The sequence below is a fragment of the Podarcis gaigeae genome (assembly GCF_964106915.1).
Source record: "Podarcis gaigeae genome assembly, chromosome: 9".
In the NCBI taxonomy this organism is placed as follows: Eukaryota; Metazoa; Chordata; class Lepidosauria; order Squamata; family Lacertidae; genus Podarcis; species Podarcis gaigeae.
In genome coordinates this window covers 63,422,264-63,441,856 of record NC_139685.1, presented here as the reverse complement: position 1 = coordinate 63,441,856, position 19,593 = coordinate 63,422,264, and the positions used below count along the sequence as shown (strand labels likewise).

The 19,593-nt window shown below is 40.8% G+C and overlaps 1 protein-coding gene across 7 annotated transcripts in view; it reads left to right on the top strand.

The window, feature by feature from the left end:
* Positions 1 to 19,593, top strand: part of CCSER1 (coiled-coil serine rich protein 1) — a 691,921-nt gene that overhangs the window by 348,461 nt on the left and 323,867 nt on the right. For all 7 annotated transcript variants that reach the window (XM_083756443.1, XM_083756445.1, XM_083756444.1 and 4 more), the window contains one exon: positions 9,698 to 9,781. In XM_083756443.1, coding sequence (XP_083612569.1) covers positions 9,698 to 9,781 — 84 coding nt within the window. The remainder of the gene's footprint in view (positions 1 to 9,697; positions 9,782 to 19,593) is intronic.

The following is a 19,593-nucleotide window of genomic DNA, read 5'->3' as shown; positions in this document are numbered from 1 at the left end:
CCTTCAGAAGCTATTACTGTCAGCGTGTGCCATAATTACAGGAAGAGCCGTCTCTGTGCCATATCAACACCTCTGCTGTACTAAATCTTTTCCTTTAGAATCATTGCTGCCCATTTCATCCCAGAATTATTAGATCTGATAAATTATTTTATGTCAGATGCTGCCATGTCCATCTTTTTTAATACTATCCTTGCTCCGTAATATGTGCCTTTAGCCATACAGACTAATGAACGGTTCCTCGTATCGTCTGATTACTACTCTAATGTTTTCCAGGCATGCTTGTCGATGAGCTTGGCATATGAAGCAATTTCCTTCAGTAATAAAACTAATTAAAGTAGGCAGTCATCCACACAACACTCTTTAATGAATGATAATGAGCTCATTAATCCAGCCGCTCTTGCTCACCAAGTCCACTAGCTGGACCTCTTCAAAGGTCTGTCTGTAGAGAACTCTAGGCCTGAAAAAAGGCAGTTACCTCAGGGCGATTTTTTTTAAAAAAGACAATCACGTTTATTGTGGGTCTTATGGGTTAAAATTAGAAGGCATTGAGGCACAATGTGTCTTAAATGATATATTTAAAAATTATGTGTAAGTTGATGTGTGCTGGCTCAAATAACTAAGAAAGAGAAGTAATAAGCTGATTTTTGTTGGTAGCAATAAAACATTGTAGCACTTGATATAAATATTAACAGTGTGTGCCATTTTGTTGGCTGCACATATTGAGGTTTGTAGAATAAGTAAAATTATGTCTTTGTTTGCCCCAACTAGTTGTTTAAACTTGCCTTTTGTAAATTAACCTTCAATCTTACACTTTCAGCACAAAAATAAATAAGATTTATGGAACAGGTTCCTGCTTTAGCTCTTGTTTATCAGGAGGACAGAGGCAAACTCTGGGCTTCAGTCTCTTGATTAAATTACAGTTTGGCACACATTACTGGAGAATGAATAAGCAACAAATCAACTCAGGAACTAAATATTGGGTGTCTGCATGTTTGAAATCTATTGTTCTGTTCAATGGTTCTATGCACCCTAATCAGCCCATCCTTGTTGGTTATGTAACACTCTCCTGACACAATCCAATGTATGATGTGCTTTTTCAGTAGCCACTTATTCAACATGCTTTAGATTAAGACATACTGGCCCAGTCCAGATGCACAATTCCTGGCTTGCTAAAGATACTTTAGCAGTCAGAAATGAGTGACAGTATCACATTGTCCCTCCTTGCCTCTCATCTTACTCAAGAATGTGGTGGAGGTCCATTTGAGACCTTGGAGGAGGCAGTTGACATGCACTGTCACGTTCAGGTCTGGTTGTAATTAAGGAATCAGATGAGGGCTGGGTGGAGACAGACTGAAGTTGGTAGGGCAGTGGTCCACACACCCTAATCAGCCAGCTTCCAATGACTAGTGCAATGATGTCTACCCCAAAATAAGTCCCATTGCATTTGATTGCAGGTGGGTGAGTTTAGCTATGGCAGGTGGTGCTACGGTCTAAACCACAGAGCCTAGGGCTTGCCGATCAGAAGTTCGGCGGTTTGAATCCCTGCAATGGGGTGAGCTCTCGTTGCTTGGTCCCAGCTCCTGCCAGCCTAGCAGTTCAAAAGCACACCAAAGGTGCAGGTAGATAAATAGGTACCGCTCCGGCGGGAAGGTAAATGGCGTTTCCGTGCACTGCTCTGGTTTCGGTGTTCCGTTGTGCCAGAATCGACTTAGTAATGCTGGCCACATGACCCAGAAAAACTGTCTGTGGACAAATGCTGGCTCCCTCAGCCTGTAAAGTGAAATGAGCACCGCAACCCCAGAGTCATCTGCGACTAGACTTAACTGTAAGGGGTACTTTAACTTTACTTTTTTAGGTGAGTTTAGCATTGCAGCCTCAGTGTTAACAGAAAATGACACTGGGCTTGTTTTACAGCAGGCACAGCCAACAGGTAGAAAGCTCAACATTTCCCCCCCCCAAAAAAAATGGGGCTTTCCTCCTTCCTAAAAAAAGCTCAGCAACCTTGACCTGAACCCCAAAAAAGGGGTAGATCACAGTCACTTGGGAGTTGGCCACCCCCTGTTAGGGAACATAATCACATTTATGTCTCAATAAATTATTACCTCTCCTTCCAACTGAAAGGTTTTTAAATATTGTATTATTGTAAAAGTCTTCACTCAGATTCTAGTGAGATGATAGATAGACACACACACACACACACACACACACACAATTGTGCATAGCAGCTTTTAAAATCCAAATATATTAAATTTCTCTTCTTTTTAAATATAGCTTTTAAAATCCACATATTTTATGGTGTGATCATCTTCTTAATGACTGTGTAGGAATTACACTGTCTACATTTATCCAAAACCAGTGATATTTAAAGATTGATAGAGCTGTACAAAACGTAACAGTGAAGTATTACATTAACTTAACAAAAATATATTTTCCAATGAAAAATACATCTCAATGTAAGGTCAGGATGTAGTAATTGGAGTGCAGTTTGTGAAGTGTTGTGCACTGGAAAATGTAGTCTCACCAGGTATTGTTATTATTCTCTAAGCCAATAGCTAGTGGAATTACATGGAAAGTTCATAAATTGCATTTTATTTAGAAAATCCAACCAGTACGTTACATTGCTTATTACTCGGTTTTGTTAACTTTCCATGATTATTTTTTTTTTTGGGGGGGGGGGAGGAATAGAAGGAAAGATATTATTATTGCTGTCATTTGCATAAAACAAACTAACTAAAACAAACGAAGCTGCAAATATTGCCCATTCACTTCTGCATACCTATAATAATATGTTCACATCTTTATCTATATGAGTCCCAGTTCTAATTGCAGTCAAGAACCTAGGGTGGCGGTGGAAGTGCCTCATTGCACAGGAAATTGTGAGGTACCAAACTCTTTAGTGGGATGCGGGTGGTGCTGTGGGTTAAACCACAGAGCCTAGGACTTGCTGATCAGAAGGTTGGTGGTTTGAATCCCTGCGACGGAGTGAGCTCCTGTTGCTCGGTCCCTGCTCCTGCCCACCCAGCAGTTCGAAAGCACGTCAAAGTGTAAGTAGATAAATAGGTACCGCTCCAGTGGGAAGGTAAACGGCATTTCCATGTGCTGCTCTGGTTCGCCAGAAGTGGCTTAGTCATGCTGGCCACATGACCTGGAAGCTGTACACCGGCTCTCTTGGCCAATAAAGTGAGATAAGCGCCACAACCCCAAAGTCGGCCACGATTGGACCTTTACCTTTACCTTTAAGCTCTTTAGTTTATTGGGCTTTCATTGGGCTGTCCCACTGGTGAAACCAATGAGAATTAGTGTAGTGTCCTAAATAGAAATTTGGACTGAGACCCTGATCATTCGTACTAACATCAGTCATGATCACTCATGCTCACTTCCTTCAAAGTTGTTGATTAGATAAAAAAAAAGAAAAGATAACCCAATCTAGGACATAGGTTCTCAGAAGAAGGATAGGAAGAGATGAAGGGAAGGGAATGTAACAGATATGGGAACAGCTAACTCAGCACCTTCATGTGTGTTTCTTGGCAAAAATATAATGAGCATAAAGCAACAGCAAAGCAATATGTAGAGGTTTTTATGCACAACATTAAAGCCAACATTTCTGGGGATTTTTCTAAAAAGTATTGTGTTTTTGCTTTGATTTTTGTCGTTCTAACATGATGCAAGTCTTCACTTGAGCAATAGCTTCAGAATCCGACATATGTTTAGATTTCAGAAGCTGCTACAGTCATAATGCATTGCCCCTGTGTATAGAGATGTGTTGGTTTTATAGCAATTTAAGTGGAAGCTTATTCTTTTTAGTGTGTTTGATAGAATAGTTTTACCACTTCGCATTACCATACATATGAAGGACCCTGGGAACGTTTCCAAACAATATTTGTGTCGACATTTTTGAATTTTAAAACATAGACGTGCAATGTTCCCAGTCTTCCGGTTCCTATAATATGAAGGCAGGTTTTATTATTTCATGACAATGCATAGAGCGTGTAGAAATTGCACAGCCATTTGTGCCATATAATCACTGACTATCCCATCTGAGCTAAGAACACAGTAATTAGATTAAGTATAAGGTTGATGTTTGATGGCAAAAAATGCTGTTGTTTTTGAAGTCTCCTTTGTGCTGGGCAAATTATATCTCATTTCAGGCGGTGGTACTGTTAGCATTGGACTTCTGAGCAGAGGACTAAAGTACTTCTGTGCCGGGTTAGAGGGCTAGGCTAGATAAGGGGCCCCACCAGGGATCGAGTATTTTTTGTTTCGTTTGAGTTTATAACTTTATTCTAACTAGACTCTGCCCTGGGCCTCATACAAGCTCTGCATGTGGCTGCCCACCCATGCAAAACACTTAGGCACTAACTCTGTCCCCATGCGTACTCTTGCAATACTATTATAGGGCCTAATAATGCCATCCGTAATAGTATCAGGGCTTCATTCACCTTCTCATCTTCCAGTGTGATTTATGTCATCCTCGGCCCATCAGTGCCCATCTTCATGTTACATGTAGACCAGCCAGTCTTCACACAAAAGGGTGAATGGACATAGATCTGACATTGGAAATGACAGTATCCATAACCAGTGAGAGAGCATTTCAATTTGCCAGGACACACTCTGCAACTGACATTAAAGTGGCCATTGTGGAACAGAGGAACTTCAAACGAAGAATACAGCATGAAACAGCTATGATACAGTTCATCAAAAAGTTCATTGAGGTTGTAGCTCCTGGATATGTTGCTGTCCCCTCTCTCTCCCACCTGTTGCATGTTTGAATCCTTATGATGGGAACAGAACACTCTGACACAGAAAAATAGCATGCTAAGAAGATTAAGGAGCATTCAAACCTGATGTTTCCTAACACCTAGAGTGGTACAGTCCAGAAAGGTTTTAGCACTGTATCCAGCTGAATGTACTATACACTACAAAGAGTCTTGTGGCACCTTAAAGACTAACACATTGATAAAGGCATAAGCTTTTCTGAACTAAACCCACTTAATTGGATGCCTGTAATTAAATCTTCGTAGGCAGTTGTATAAAGGAGAAATTTGTAAGGTTGGAGCTGACTGGCTAGGAGATGCAAAAAACGTAGACAAAAAAACTGGCTTCCCCAACTCGGGAATGTTCATGCCAAATTTGGCACCTATCAAGAGACACCTGAGGTGAAGAAACCACTTTACACAATATATTTTTGTTGTTTAGTCGTTTAGTCGTGTCCGACTCTTCGTGACCCCGTGGACCAGAGCACGCCAGGCACTCCTGTCTTGCACTGCCTCCCACAGTGTGGGCAAACTCATTCTGGTAGCTTCAAGAACACTGTCCAACCATCTCGTCCTCTGTCGTCCCCTTTTCCTTGTGCCCTCAATCTTTCCCAACATCAGGGTCTTTTCCAGGCAGTGTTATCTGTATATACACACATTTTTGCCCCATTGGAGTTGGGTTTTTTGTACTTTGCAAACTTTGCAGCACCCCTGAGCTTACTGAGCCTTCTCTCTTGTTTCTCAGTAGTCCTGTTTTAGCTACATCGCTGTTGTAACTGAGTAACTGGGTTTGCTGTTAAATAAATAAATAAATAGAATGATGTTAAACAGGGTGTAAGATGGGCATTTCTTCTAGCATCTAAAAGGAGCATCCTGGTCTAATGAGATTCATGAAGCCTGTTACTGTCGATCAATGATAGATTTGGGGATAGATTTAAATAACAGCTTTCTTCCTCAGTTATTGAAGTTGGTGAGCATCTTGCAGCAATCACACTTTCAGAATTTGATTATTTTCAAATTCTCATACAAAGTGACCTGATCAGTAACGTAATGATTGGAACATAGTTATCCACCAGATTTCATTCTTCTCTGAATGTTGTGATGCAGTTCTTCTCAGTTTTCTTTTTGGAAGAAGGCACATAAGAATTTATTTTGAGGGAAAATCCACATTGAAATACTTGTTGAAGATACACAGAATTCCTGGCTCTACATTTCAGGGAGATGCAGGTGAATCTTGAACTCATGAAAAGAAGAGCATCTTTCCTTTCCTCAGCCTGCCATCAAATGGATTAGAAGCCTAGCATATTTTTTTTTAATGGAATTGGCTAAATATTGTAAGTTTCTTGGTAGCCGGGTATTAACATGTGTTGAAGCATGCATTTCTTTCACAATGCCAAGTTTTCATAATGCACAGTAAGAGGTAGCAGCGGTGTGAATTCAGTGCAAAAATGAAAAATAAAAAGGTTAAATTTGGCATTCTGGGCTTCTAGTTTTCAGTGGGATTCTTTTCCATCCAGTGAATCTGTGCTATTTCTTTTTTCTTTTTTCTTTTTCTAATAACACTTGTTTAGTAAAATCTGTTCTCAACAGCAGGGATTTCACTAAGCCAGTAAACAGTCTGCTTTACATTCTATATTTTAAGGAATATTGTTCTAAATTTACTGTTCTACTTTGGCAACAGAATTGTAGTAAATTTGTTTCCTGTAGCACCAGGTTAAGTCTGCTTATGCTACTTTGTTGATTATGGTGTAAGCACAATATGTTTGCTTGTCCCCAAGTATACAGAATTTTTTTTTTTAAAAAAAGAGCTTAGGAAATTAAAATGATACCTCTTGGTGATGCATATATAGAGTGTGCCATCACCAACCCCATTTCAATTTGATGTGAAACAACCATCACCACTCACAATTAGATGTGAAACATTCCAGCACACTTCTAGCTCGGCAGAATTAGACTGATGCAATAGAGCACTACTAGAAAGCTAGGTGCTATAATAAATGTGTGAATTTTAAAAAGGCACATGGAAATTATCACTGTGCCTGCCTATTCAAGCCCCTCCTGGTCCTTAGGGGGTGCAGATGGAAGGGATTCAGCTAGCCCCCTCTCTTCAGGCATCACCTCTCCCTCAGTTCCTGGTGCATCCTGTCCTTCTTCCATCTCCACCTCCTGCCTTGCACCCTGCACCTTCTCCCCCATCTTCAGCTGCTCAGATCCCTCCCCATCCTCCAGCTCTGGCTCCTGCCTTGTGGCAGGCACAAAACCCCATAAATCGCTGCCCCCTTCCTCTGGATCAGCCTCGGGCCCACCTACCTCTTTCACCCACTCCCTAATAATGAAATGGGGCCCTTTATATGTCCAGCTGTCCTTTGTCAGCAACAAATTGTCGCTGTTTTTTGTGTTGAATATATGCTATATGGTAATTTATGGACCTAATAGGTATCCAAAGTCATTTGCACATAACAAATAGGAGCCTACACAACACACAACACTGTTGCTGTGTGTAGGTTTTATTTTATTTGTTTTGTATCTTATATTTTGGAAATGTACATCAAGGTTTTTTTCCCTTTAAATTTTCTTGGGGCCCCCAAGCGAGTGGGGCCCTAAGCTATAGCTTGTTTAGTTTATACATTAATCCGGCACTGAGTAGAATTGCTGGCGGCCAGCAAGTCTCTCCCCCGCCCCCTGCCCTTAATATGAATCTATTTGCTTGTGTCTTTCTTTTCCCCTTCACCTTAAAAGCTTCTGTAACATATTGTGATGTATTTGACAGTAATGGTCCAGAACCAGCAAGCCTTGAAATGATGACCTGTTCTTCACCTCAGGTTTCCTGGCATTTGTTACTTTTAGGCCATTCAAAGTACACGACTAGCTCTCATGCGTCACTGTTGCCTTTTAACACTGATGTTGCTGCTTTGTAGACTGTGCGTAGTATCATTTTGCTCACTTGTCGACGCTCATCTCATTATGCCCTTGCTCTATTGCTTTCCTGTTGATGGCATTTCATTGGTGAAATAAGTGCTTCTTAAAGTAATTGCATTCCTTGACAATGTTTTTCTTGGCTGATATCCAGCTGTCATAGAGTAGACCCATGGAAGGAGAGAGAGAGAGAGAGAGAGAGAGAGAGAGAGAATGCAATCTGAATTTCAAAGGTTTCCATCAGAAGGATGTTTTTTTATGAGAAAGGTCACTTAAACATGTGATGTCACTTGCATTAGGTTCACCGTAGCACATACTATTGCTGCTCTTAATAGATCTCTCTTGGAAAAACATTATTCCTCCGATTTTCTAGGTTGAATAGCTGATATCAGTACACAGTCCATGATGCAATCTGAAGGCACACAAGACCTCACTTTGCTGAAGCTAAACTTGCCTTGGTCTGGTCAGGTGGGAGCCACGAGCATGTCACCTTTGGTTCCATTATGATAGAAAGGTGGAATATAGATATACGGAAATAAATAAAACAATGCACTTGTTAGTAGTAAACCATTGTAGTATTCTGATAGCATAGCTTCACTACAGACTTATATAGCTTTGATACCAGTTTAACTGTGATGACTTTTCCCACCCCCTAAGAATTATGGAAAATGTATTTCATTTCATTACATTTATTGAGGAAGGGACATCGCTCAGCAGAACATTTGTTTTATATGCAGAAGGACCCATCAGTATCTCCAGGTAGGGCTGGGAAGGATCCCTTCCCAGAAATTATGGAGATCTGCTGTCAGAGTAGACAATATTGATCTAGATCAGTGTTTCCCAAACTTATCCAGCCATTTTTGGACTACAGCTCCCATCATCCCTAGCTAGCAGGCTCAGTGGTCAGGGGTTATGGGAATTGTAGTCCAAAAAACAGCTGGATACCCAAGTTTGTGAAACACTGATCTAATTGGTCAGTGGCCTGACTCATTTAAAGCAGCTATGATGTATAACTCACTTTTCATTTCCAAGGAAAGGCCAAAGCCGCTAACCACCAGAAAACAACAAAATTAACACAAAATAGGGCATGTGTCAAAATATAAAACAAGTGCAATTTGTTGGTGGTGTGGTGTATTCTTGGCAATATCCAGTCCCATCCCATACCCCTATAGAAGAGAGGGAGACTACAGAATATATAGCATACTGGTTTTGAGATGGGATAATGTGGGGGCTATATGTCCAATGAAATAAATCAATAGAACAGCATTTTCCTGATCTTCCTAGGAAGAGAAAATGATTGTCGGGCCAGCTTAGGTCTGTAGTGCAGATATGCCCCGATAGTTGAGAACCTTGCTTTCATTTCTAGCCTTTGCACTTTCATGGACACCTTCTTTCAGTTTAATTTCATGCCTTTTGCTCAACCTGGCCCATGACCTGTGTTGTTTGAATCTCATTTAGAAGAAAACTAAATCAGCCACTGGCCACAACATTTGACTTGCTAGCAATATTGTTGCCTGTCATGCTGGTTTATTTCCTTTCGTGGAAGGGTTGCTTCCTTCCTGTTTGTCAAATGCCTACATGTGCATCTTCCTGCTTTTTCCATCTGCAGTCTGATTTTTATTTTTTTTAATAAAGGAATTCCACTAATGCATCCGAAGTGAAACTTCTGTAGTGTTGTTTTGTGTGAACAGAACTATGAAATTTTATGACCATCTGTTCCTTCACTAAAATAAAGAGACGCCTGACAGGAGCTTCAATAAAGGGCTTAAAAGAGTCAGACACTAACAAAACGGGCTTAACACACAGGGAGCTGTTCACATTTCTGTGCATATAATATCTTTGGATGCATTAGGTTGTTTACCCTGCAAACTTAGAATATGTTATTAAAAATATTGCACATGATAGAGGGGCATTGACTTTCATTACTTGGATGTAATTATCTTGCACTGTGTGAAGCTGCCTTTTCTTGTCAGGAGCAAAGGAAAAGCACAAAGTCTATTATAACATCTCTTTTGATGTTTTTATAGGATATAATGAAAGATGAATGTTCAGCGCTGAAGCTTCAACTGGAGGAGAGAGATGAACTCATTTCCCAACTGCGCGAAGAGCTGGTAAGCGAGAGGCAATGCTTGTTTTCTTTTGGAACTCGCTCGTAACTGACAAGGTCACTCGCGGGGACCAAGTAAATAAATAAATAAAGTTGGCGGTGCCTGTTACAAAGCGGATAGCTTGGAGCCCGCTTAAATCACTCACTTCTGATTCATGCAGGTTTTATGACCCTAAATATCTGGGGACTTGCCAGCCTTTGAAAGGGCTACTTACTACCTGGACACATAAATAGTAGTTGTTCTGTTTTAGAAGATTGTGTTGACAGTTGTCTTGCGGCATCAAGATGCATTAATCAGTGGTGAGAAGAAAGGTGCAACTCTCTGCGGCTCCTGTACGGCAACAGTTCTGATGCGGCTGTGCATGTGCATCTAGTGGTGAAATATCAGTGGTGCTTCCTGGTGACAAAAGTTGTCCGGCAAAACGTATAAGCAGGCTTTTATTTTCCCTGTTTCCACACATTATTATCTTTCTTTGGGCTTGGATTCAGACTTTGTCGTGCTTAGAACATACTCAGTGATATCAACGGCACTGGAATTAGTCATGATTCCATTGATTTCAATAGGTCAGCGCTAAATCTGTATCTGTTGTATCATAAGCAGTACATTTTAAAATGAATATAAATTGACTTCAGTTAGCGTTACTGCACTGGACAAATGTGGAGAGTCCTGGGCACTGGCTGCTTTTCACATCAGGGCAATTCCCCACTAAGCAGCCATGAGCTTGCATGGTGTTGCATGAGCTTCCAGGGCTCACGGCCAACTCTCAGTGCCTAAGGGCAATGGTAGGCAAGCTCCTACTGTTAGTGCCAACTCTTGGGGTTCCTTTTTTTTTTGTCTCAGCAGAGTTCCTCAGAAAGTCTTCCTTCATCTTTGCAGCAGCAGCAGCAGTAGTCCAGCCTTCTCTTGGTGAATTCCCTTGACAGGAATAAACACCTCATCCATTCACTCTTAAAGTCTTCATTATTTACAAGCTGCATTACACTACTGGTCTACATATAGAATAAGAAACAGAACTACTGTATTTTCTGGCGTATAAGTCTACTTTTTAACCCAAGAAAATCTTCTCAAAAGTCAGGGGTCGTCTTATACGCCGGCTACAGCAGCAGCTCCTGCAGCAACTCCCCACCAAAGGATAAAACGACAGCAAATTAAATCAGAGGACACCAAGCTCTCTAGATGAAGCAGAAATATGCTTGAAAATTGGCCCCAGAAGCCCCCGGCCACTGGGAAGTGGAGCGGATTTCTGAACCAGACTGGAGACTGGTTTTTAAAATTTTTATTTGGTGTGCATTGGAAGAGGGGTAGTCTTATACGGCAAGTATATCCCAAACTCTATATTTTAACTGGAAAAGTTGGCGGGTCGTCTTATACGCCCAGTTGTCTTATACACCAGAAAATACGGTGTATATACAGATTTCTGCTCTCTTCAGCCATCCAGCCAGAGAGGTAAAGGTAAAGGTACCCCTGCCCGTACGGGCCAGTCTTGCCAGACTCTGGGGTTGTGCGCCCATCTCACTTAAGAGGCCAGGGGCCAGCGCTGTCCGGAGACACTTCCGGGTCATGTGGCCAGCGTGACAAAGCTGCATCTGGCGAGCCAGAGCCGCACACGGAAACGCCGTTTACCTTCCCGCTGGTAAGCGGTCCCTATTTATCTACTTGCACCCAGAGGTGCTTTCGAACTGCTAGGTTGGCAGGCGCTGGGGCCGAGCAGCGGGAGCGCACCCCGCCGCAGGGATTCGAACCGCCGACCTTTCGATCGGCAAGTCCTAGGCGCTGAGGCTTTAACCCACAGCGCCACCTGCGTCCCGCCAGAGAGACAGGCTTTCAAACTTCCACATATTATTTCAGCCACTCTAACCATCATTCACTCTCTCTCTCTCTCACACACACACACACACACAGAGAGAGAGAGAGAGAGAGAGAGAGAGAGAGAGATGGTCTCACCCTGCCACATGCCCCAACTGTTCAAGGTCATGCTTCAAGCCTTGTTACAAGTTTCTTTTGGCAATACACCAACACCTACCACCATGGTTGGTTACCACATTGTGGAGATCAGTGAGTTTCTCTTAACAGGCAAGCTCATCAGACATGGACCAATTAATTTATTCCCATTTGTGCTCTCTGAGTAGCTGGTGTGGGGTGTTGGAGGACTCCTTAGGCTAGTGTGTGATGTGGGTCTGCAGCTACAGGGGGGGAAAACAGCAAAATACATTACCAGCAGACGTGTGGCTTTCACAGAGGATATTTGAGTGTTACCTCTAATTTGTGACCCTACATAAACTTAACTGGCTATTTGGTTTCATCCTATATCTACAAAATATGCATATATAGGATGTTTCTGTATATTGTTTTAATACAGAGGTGTGTGTGCACGCCCGTAAACAATTTTCTATGCAAATTAATTCGGACTTCATTCATATTATGCGCACACGCAGAAAAAGTTCTTTGCATGGATGAAAACAGACTTCCTTCTACAATAAATACTGGTTATCTGTGTTCTATTTTCAAATGTGGATACATTAAGGAATGATATATGGTGTAATTAGTATATAAAATTAAATGACAAAATGGAATACGGAGAGCATCCAGCTTTTGTGCATTGGTGGAGCAGCGATACAACATCAGTCTTGTCTGAGGCATATATTACAAAGTGGCTGGCGGTGTTTGTCACTGCAGAATTATACTCTGTTGTTACAGTGAGCTTCGGCTTCCTTGGCATTGGTATCTGCTCATTGGGTAGAGAATCTGTTGTTTGTCACAGGCATGAGAACACGGTGCCAGAGTTTCACATTAGGCAAAGACCACATGGCTAAGGCCTGAAGGCGCATGAATGCACCCGTTTGCTGATGCTAAGCAGGTTTGAGTCTGTTCAGTGCCTGGATGCTGACTGCCACATGTATGCCACATGTATGCCACTGGACTGAATGATTGTCCCCCCCCCCCCCCGAAAATAATGTGACCCAGAGTGACTTATAAAGTGAAACAAAAATTACAACTAAGTAGGTTTTGATACCTTGGGAAAGCTTTTTTCAACCATGGGTCCCCAGATGTTGTTGGACTGCAACTCCCATCATCCCTGACCACTGGCCCTGCTAGCTAGGGATGATGGGAGTTGTAGCCCTGCAACATCTGGGGACCCAAGGTTGAGAAAGGCAGCCTTAGGATCTATGAAGGATGAAAGGTGGGATAGAAATGTAAGAATTTGTTTATAAAATCTAGGGAAAAAATCATTGCATGTTATTGAAAGGTTGCTTTTCATCCATAAGCCTCCCTAAGCAGGACATAGCAAAACAAGAGAGGATGACAATGTATTTAATCAATATCATGTTAAAGTAAAGGGGAAATGATGCAGAACATATCAGATGCTTCAAAGCATTTGTTTGTTTAATTGCTGTATTTATTATTATTTTTTCTGTTTTTATATAAGAAGCTTTGAGAGGTGTATAAATAAAGAAAAGTCAGATTTAAATATATAAAGGAATAAACACTCTCACACACTGTGTGTGTGTGTGTGCGCGCGCGCGCATTAACCAGTTGGCATAGAGAAAATGAGTTCTAAAAAAATAGAAGCCATCACTAAGAAGGCATTCTTATTATCTGATGTCAGTTTAGCCTCCTAACTTGGTAGAACCTCTCAGTATGTGTTCAATCAGGGGAAAGAGGAAGATGTCAAGTGCAGAGCACTTATGGCTGTAAGGTCAGAATGGGCACCCTGAACCTGAAAAAATGCTGAAAGTCATTGGTGTATTGACCTGAAAGTCAAGAGGTAGTTGCAGTGTATTTCTTCTAAACAATGCCAGAAAACAAACAGACCTATGTTTTCTGGACCAGGTAAAGCTCAATAAAAGATTCTTCTATATGAGTGGCAAAAGAAAACTTAATGCTACTCAGTGGCCTTGCAATAAAATTCAACATTTCATGTGTTGATACTTGTTAGTGTGATAGAGGGAGGCTGATAGGGAATGTTGAACTCTATGGCTCATAGAATCAACACACCTTACTGAAATACCGAAACAAATACGGATTCCATGCAGAAAAGTGTTTCATTTGGACTATTCCTTAACACTGTGATTCCTGTACTGATTTTTCACCATAGTCACAAACATTGTGGCATTTGTGGATTCCTTTATTCCACATCAGATTCTTTGTTTGTCCAGCGAGTTCAGTATTGTCAATTTTGCCTGCCAGTGACTCTCCAGTATCTCAGGCACAGAAAAGGCTTTCCCATCATCCCATCAACCTGTTACCAGATCCTTCAAACGAAAGATACCAGAGATTGAAACTGGAACTTAAGGGTGCCTCTCAATGTGCATGGTTGAATTAGTCCCCCCAGGATCCTTTGGCGCAATAGAGGTGCCACAGGCAATGGCAAGTGACCCATTAGACTACATGCTGCTCCAGCTGCACTTCTAAAACAGATCCCACTCCTAAATATATATATATATATATATATATATTAGAGATCTTGCATCTGTTTCTTTGCCCTTTTTTAAAAAAAATATTTATTGAAGGTTTTTTTTTTTATAAATTACAATACAAATAAAGAAACAAGATAACACATATCATGACATATTTTCTTAACTTCTTTGGACTCCCTCGCATCTTCCGCTCCTGCGTTCCTAATTTATAAATATCTAACCAGCAATTTATCACCTTATTTCCATTCTTTTTATCTAGTTTTCCAATGTTGTGTCTCAAATTTTCGATATCATTTATTCAAACCTTAAAAATTTAAATTTAGCCTAATAATTATCCAAAATTTGTCTTTTCTTAAATTTAACTTATCTTCATATATCACTTCACCTAACTTAATGGTGCCAAGTTATTTATAATCTAGCATCCTTCTTAACATTCATACAATTTACAATGTTTCTGTAGGTAGGTCTTGAATTTCTTCCAATCTTCTTCTACCGTCTCCTCTCCCAGGTCTCGGATTCTGCCGGTCATCTCGGCCAGTTCCATGTAGTCTATCAGTTGCATCTGCCATTCTTCCAGTGTGGGTAAATCTTGGGTTTTCCAGTGCTTGGCGACGAGTATCCTTGCTGCTGTTGTTGCATACATAAGGAATGTTCGGTCCTTCTTTAACACCCTCTGGCCGACAATGCCCAGAAGAAAGGCCTCTGCTTTCTTAGGAAAGGTATACTTAAATACCTTTTTCAGCTCATTATATATCATTTCCCAGAAAGCCTTCACTCTAGGGCAAGTCCACCAGAGGTGAAAGAACGTTCCTTCATTTTCTCTACATTTCCAACATTTGTTATCAGACAAATGGTATATTTTTGCAAGTTTGACTGGGGTCATATACCATCTATATATCATTTTCATAACATTTTCTTTCAAAGCATTACATGCAGTAAAGTTCAGCCCCATGGTCCACAACCTTTCCCAGTCCTCAAACATGATATTATACCCAATGTCCTGTGCCCACTTTATCATAGCCGATGTGACCGTTTCATCTTGTGTGTTCCATTTTAACAGCAAGTTATACATTCTTGAAAGTACCTTAGTCTTAGGCTCTAACAATTCCATTTCCAACTTCGATTTTTCCACCTGGAATCCTAACTTTTTGTCAAGTTTAAAAACTTCTTTAATCTGAGCGTAATGTAGCCAATCTCACACTTTGTCTTTCATTTTCTCCAAACTCTGCAATTTCCAATTGTCTCCATCTTTTTCTAATATTTCCCAATACTTTGGCCATTCGGCCTCCATATTGAGTCTTTTCCGGGCCTTAGCTTCCAATGGTGGAAGCCACCTCGGAGTTTTATTTTCCAATAAGTCTTTGTATTTTGTCCAGACATTAAACACTGCTTTTCTGACAATATGGTTCTTGAACACCTTATGAATCTTAGCCTTGTTATACCATAAATATGCATGCCAACCAAAAGCATTGTTGAAGCCTTCCAAATCCAATACATCAGTGTTTTCGAGAAGCAGCCAATCTTTTAGCCAGCAGAAAGCTGCTGATTCGTAATACAGCCTTAAGTCTGGCAGGGCAAAGCCCCCTCTTTCTTTCGCATCAGTTAGTATCTTAAACTTTATTCCAGATCCCACTCCTAAATAACCCCCTAGATTCCTTGATAAAGGAGCTGGCTTTGCATCACAAAATAAAATTATGGGAGGAAATTTATGCTGCAGCCAATTAGATTCTGAACATTTAATAGATTCTACAGGAACCACCGTAGCAGCTGGGGATATATTGTGGGTGTCACTGTCTTTGAAAATAATGTTGAGAAGTTGCACATTGCAAGGGCCATTAGGGAATAGGCATCACTGGGTACCTGCCTAGACCTACACCCCTGTAGGGGACCTATGCTCCAGAGACATTTGATCCTGTCCTTCATCCTCTTTGCTGTAGCTGCCTCTGCTCACCTGCAGTCTCTGGGCATGCAGTCAATAACTAGAGTGAGATACTGCAGCACTGTCTACCTGCAGCACTGTCTACAGTCCCTCCATGTGGTTTCGGCCCAGGGAGGGAGGAGAAACAAGTAGGCAGGGGTAACTTGGAGACGAAGAGGGAGGACACAACTGGAGGAACCTCCAAAACATGGAGCCAGCTCTGATTGCTACGGCAGTATATTGCCTGAGAAGTAAAAAGCCACCAGGTGTTGCTGGAATCAAGCTGGATACACTCCATCTCCTTTTGCAGAACATGAAAACCAGGTCCCTCACACTGACAGGAGGAGGTAAATGAGATCTTTCTGCCTGAAACCTGGTCTACAGAGAATATGCATCCACTGCAGCTGCTTCTTATGAGAAGCTTAATAAGTCAAGACAAGCTGTTGGAACATATGCAGTAGGCTGGGAGGTCCTAGGATTAATCTTAGGTGATTAAAAAGATGGCAGGCATTAACATCTTTTAACTTGGCAATTTATCAGAGTTCATGGGTATTAAAAATATTGGATAAGTTTCTCTTGAGAGTATATACGATAATCTCAGGCTTACCATTCCCCCCAACCTTACAGTATGCTGAGGGTAAAATTTTAGTTTAAAACAGTTGGTCAATTGGCCTTTGTACTACTGGCATTTTGAGCTATTTAATATCGGAGTTGCACATGGCTGAGTGTCATAAAATTCAAAATATACTACGTTGGATGATTAACTTGGGCTTTTCCAAACTAATCAGGTCTTTCTGTGTGATATTTGGGACCAAATTCTCACTGGTGCTAGCAAATCTAGTTTACACTAACTGTACCTCCACTTCTCTGTAGCTTTATTAGTTTTAATATTTGTTAGAACTGAAGATTGTAAAAACATGGAAAATATGTAGGTACATGCGCTTTGAAGCAAGGTAGATAGAAACAGAAAAGTAGTTTTAATTCACCTCCAAATACATCTTACAATTGAATTAAATTTCACGCCCTTGAAACTTTAATGGCATGATAATCTCTGTTTGATAAGAGTAACTGTTGTACGCAAGAAAATCATATTGTGCATTCATCTTTTTGATAATTCCTTACTTGTTCTGCATTCTATTATAATTTTTGATCTTATTTCACGTGGCTATTTTATGATCGGATATTAGAGGTCCATGGATGATTTACATAAGAAGAGACAGCTGTAAGTACTTTCAAATCTTCTTTCTTCCTCATATTTAGGAAACATCTGAGCAGAAAAGAAATAGATTAGGTGTACTTAAACATTATTAAAGTGTCAGATTCCTTTCCTTCTTTTTACAGGGAGAATTAATTGCACGTATTCCAGAAAAAGGCTTATCTCAGCAGTAATTACTCTTCAAGTCAACTCAGCAAGGCAGCTGTAGAGTGTGAAAATGACAGTATCCAATGATACACAATGTGGATTAGCCTCCCAATATCTCGCACTCTCTGAAGCCTTGATGAAAAGCTGTCAGCAAGATAGAATCTTTAATATTCCCTTGCACTTGTGGAGGTGATTCTGCATATTAGTTTAAGTCTCTATCACAAAGTGGCGTCATTTTGCACCACTCGGTGCCGGATGCAGATAAATGATTGTTGTGGCACCGCTGCAGGAAGAGGTTTCTGGTCTGATGCTGATTCCCTCAGACATGATTTGCATGGGAATAATATGGCAGGAGTTGAATGTGTCGGCAATAAAACTCTGCCCTTAAGTGTCTCCGTCTAGAGATCTTACAATGTGACTTAAAACCCCTTTAATAATAATGCACCACATATGCTTGTCTTATGTTAAGGTGTCACCGGTAGTCGGCTAGCTTCAGGAGATATGCACGATTTTACTGACAGGTCTCCTTGCAGATTTAGATAAATATGACCTGGCTTTACTTTGAAAGTGCCTTCATCTTTCTGTCACACTGAAGAAAGGGTAAGTGAGCTGCGTGCCGATGAATGGGGTGGAGAGGCATGACATGTCTCTCTTTATTTCCTGATAGTTCAAACCCTATTATTAGATTCTGTTCGGAAATTGCTCACTGTATTACTTTTTCACGTTAGCACAAATAAATAATTTATGACTTCCTTTTTATCCCACCCTTCTTTCTTTGTACCCCCTCATTTTACCCTCTTATTTTACCCAACCTTTTGAGGTTGTTTAGGGTGAAAGAGAGTGACTTGCATAAGATCGCCCATTGAGCTTAGTTTTCTGAATGGGGATTTGAACCCAGTCCTCTGAAGCCCTTGTACACCAATACACCATTCTGGTGCTTCAGTTTTCTTCTTCTTCCTCACTACTACCTCACAATCTGCATTAACCCAGTTTTATATATGAGAAAGTGAAGCTGTGATCTAATGACTTGCCCATGGCTATTCATTCTGCCCATGGGTTGGATCTCAGCCGCATTCGCTTGGGTCTGAGGAGTTCTGCATCCTGGTATGTTGGCTCCACATACTGTAGGAGTTGGAAGTAAGAAGGGTACAGAGAGATAGTGGTGGTTTGCAGGATTAGTGTGAATGCATCCCTGCTTGCTTCAAATGAAGTTTAATCTACCGTACCCCAAGTTTAAGAGTACAAAAACCTATGTGACACTGATTATAATAATAATGCTGATTGCTTCCAATTAACACTAACGTGTCTGCATCCAAGCTTTTGTGCACTTCCATTAGACTTTGTGACACACGGAACACATCCTGGGGCTTTATTTGTGATGCTTGTGGAGGAGTCAAAAAAGTCCTGTGAATTCACATACAATGTTAAATCCAGAGATTATTTATCTCTGCTTTATTAGAAGTGCATCTTACCTGAACACCTTTCTGCAATTTGGGATGGATTCAATTTACTCCTAATTTCAAATGGTTGTGTTAAGCACCACAGGATCTATTCCAAAGATAGGTGCTTTGACACAGGAAGCAGGCTTGGTTAGATCTGAACCTTATTTCCATACAAATGTAAATATTTTTTTATCAGTGTTAAAATATGAGGGTATTCTATGCAAAGATAAATCATCCCTGAGGAGATGTAATATTATGGGCCAATCAGTCTGCAATACTGTTGGCCTTAGGGATGGGAGAAAATATGATAAAGCTGTAAAGAAAATTAGAAAGTGATTTTGGCCTCCCTCTAAATGGGTTTCCTGACAAGCACTGGAATATTCATTAGAAACTGATGATACCATTTCACAAGGAATTCTTCCTCCCTAATAGTCTCTTTTTCATAATGTATTATTTCCAAACTTGGTTGCTATTTTGTTTCTGTTTCTACATAGTATATAAATAATCTCCATGACAAATGGAGCTGCTTGAACAATAAGGATACAAAGGGGCAACACCAAGTATTTGTATTTCTCTATAAATTTGACTATGTGCTGCATTGTGTAAATCTGTAATTTTCTTCAACCTGAAAAGCCCTGGCTGGGGCACACATTCTACTACTTACAGACTATGGT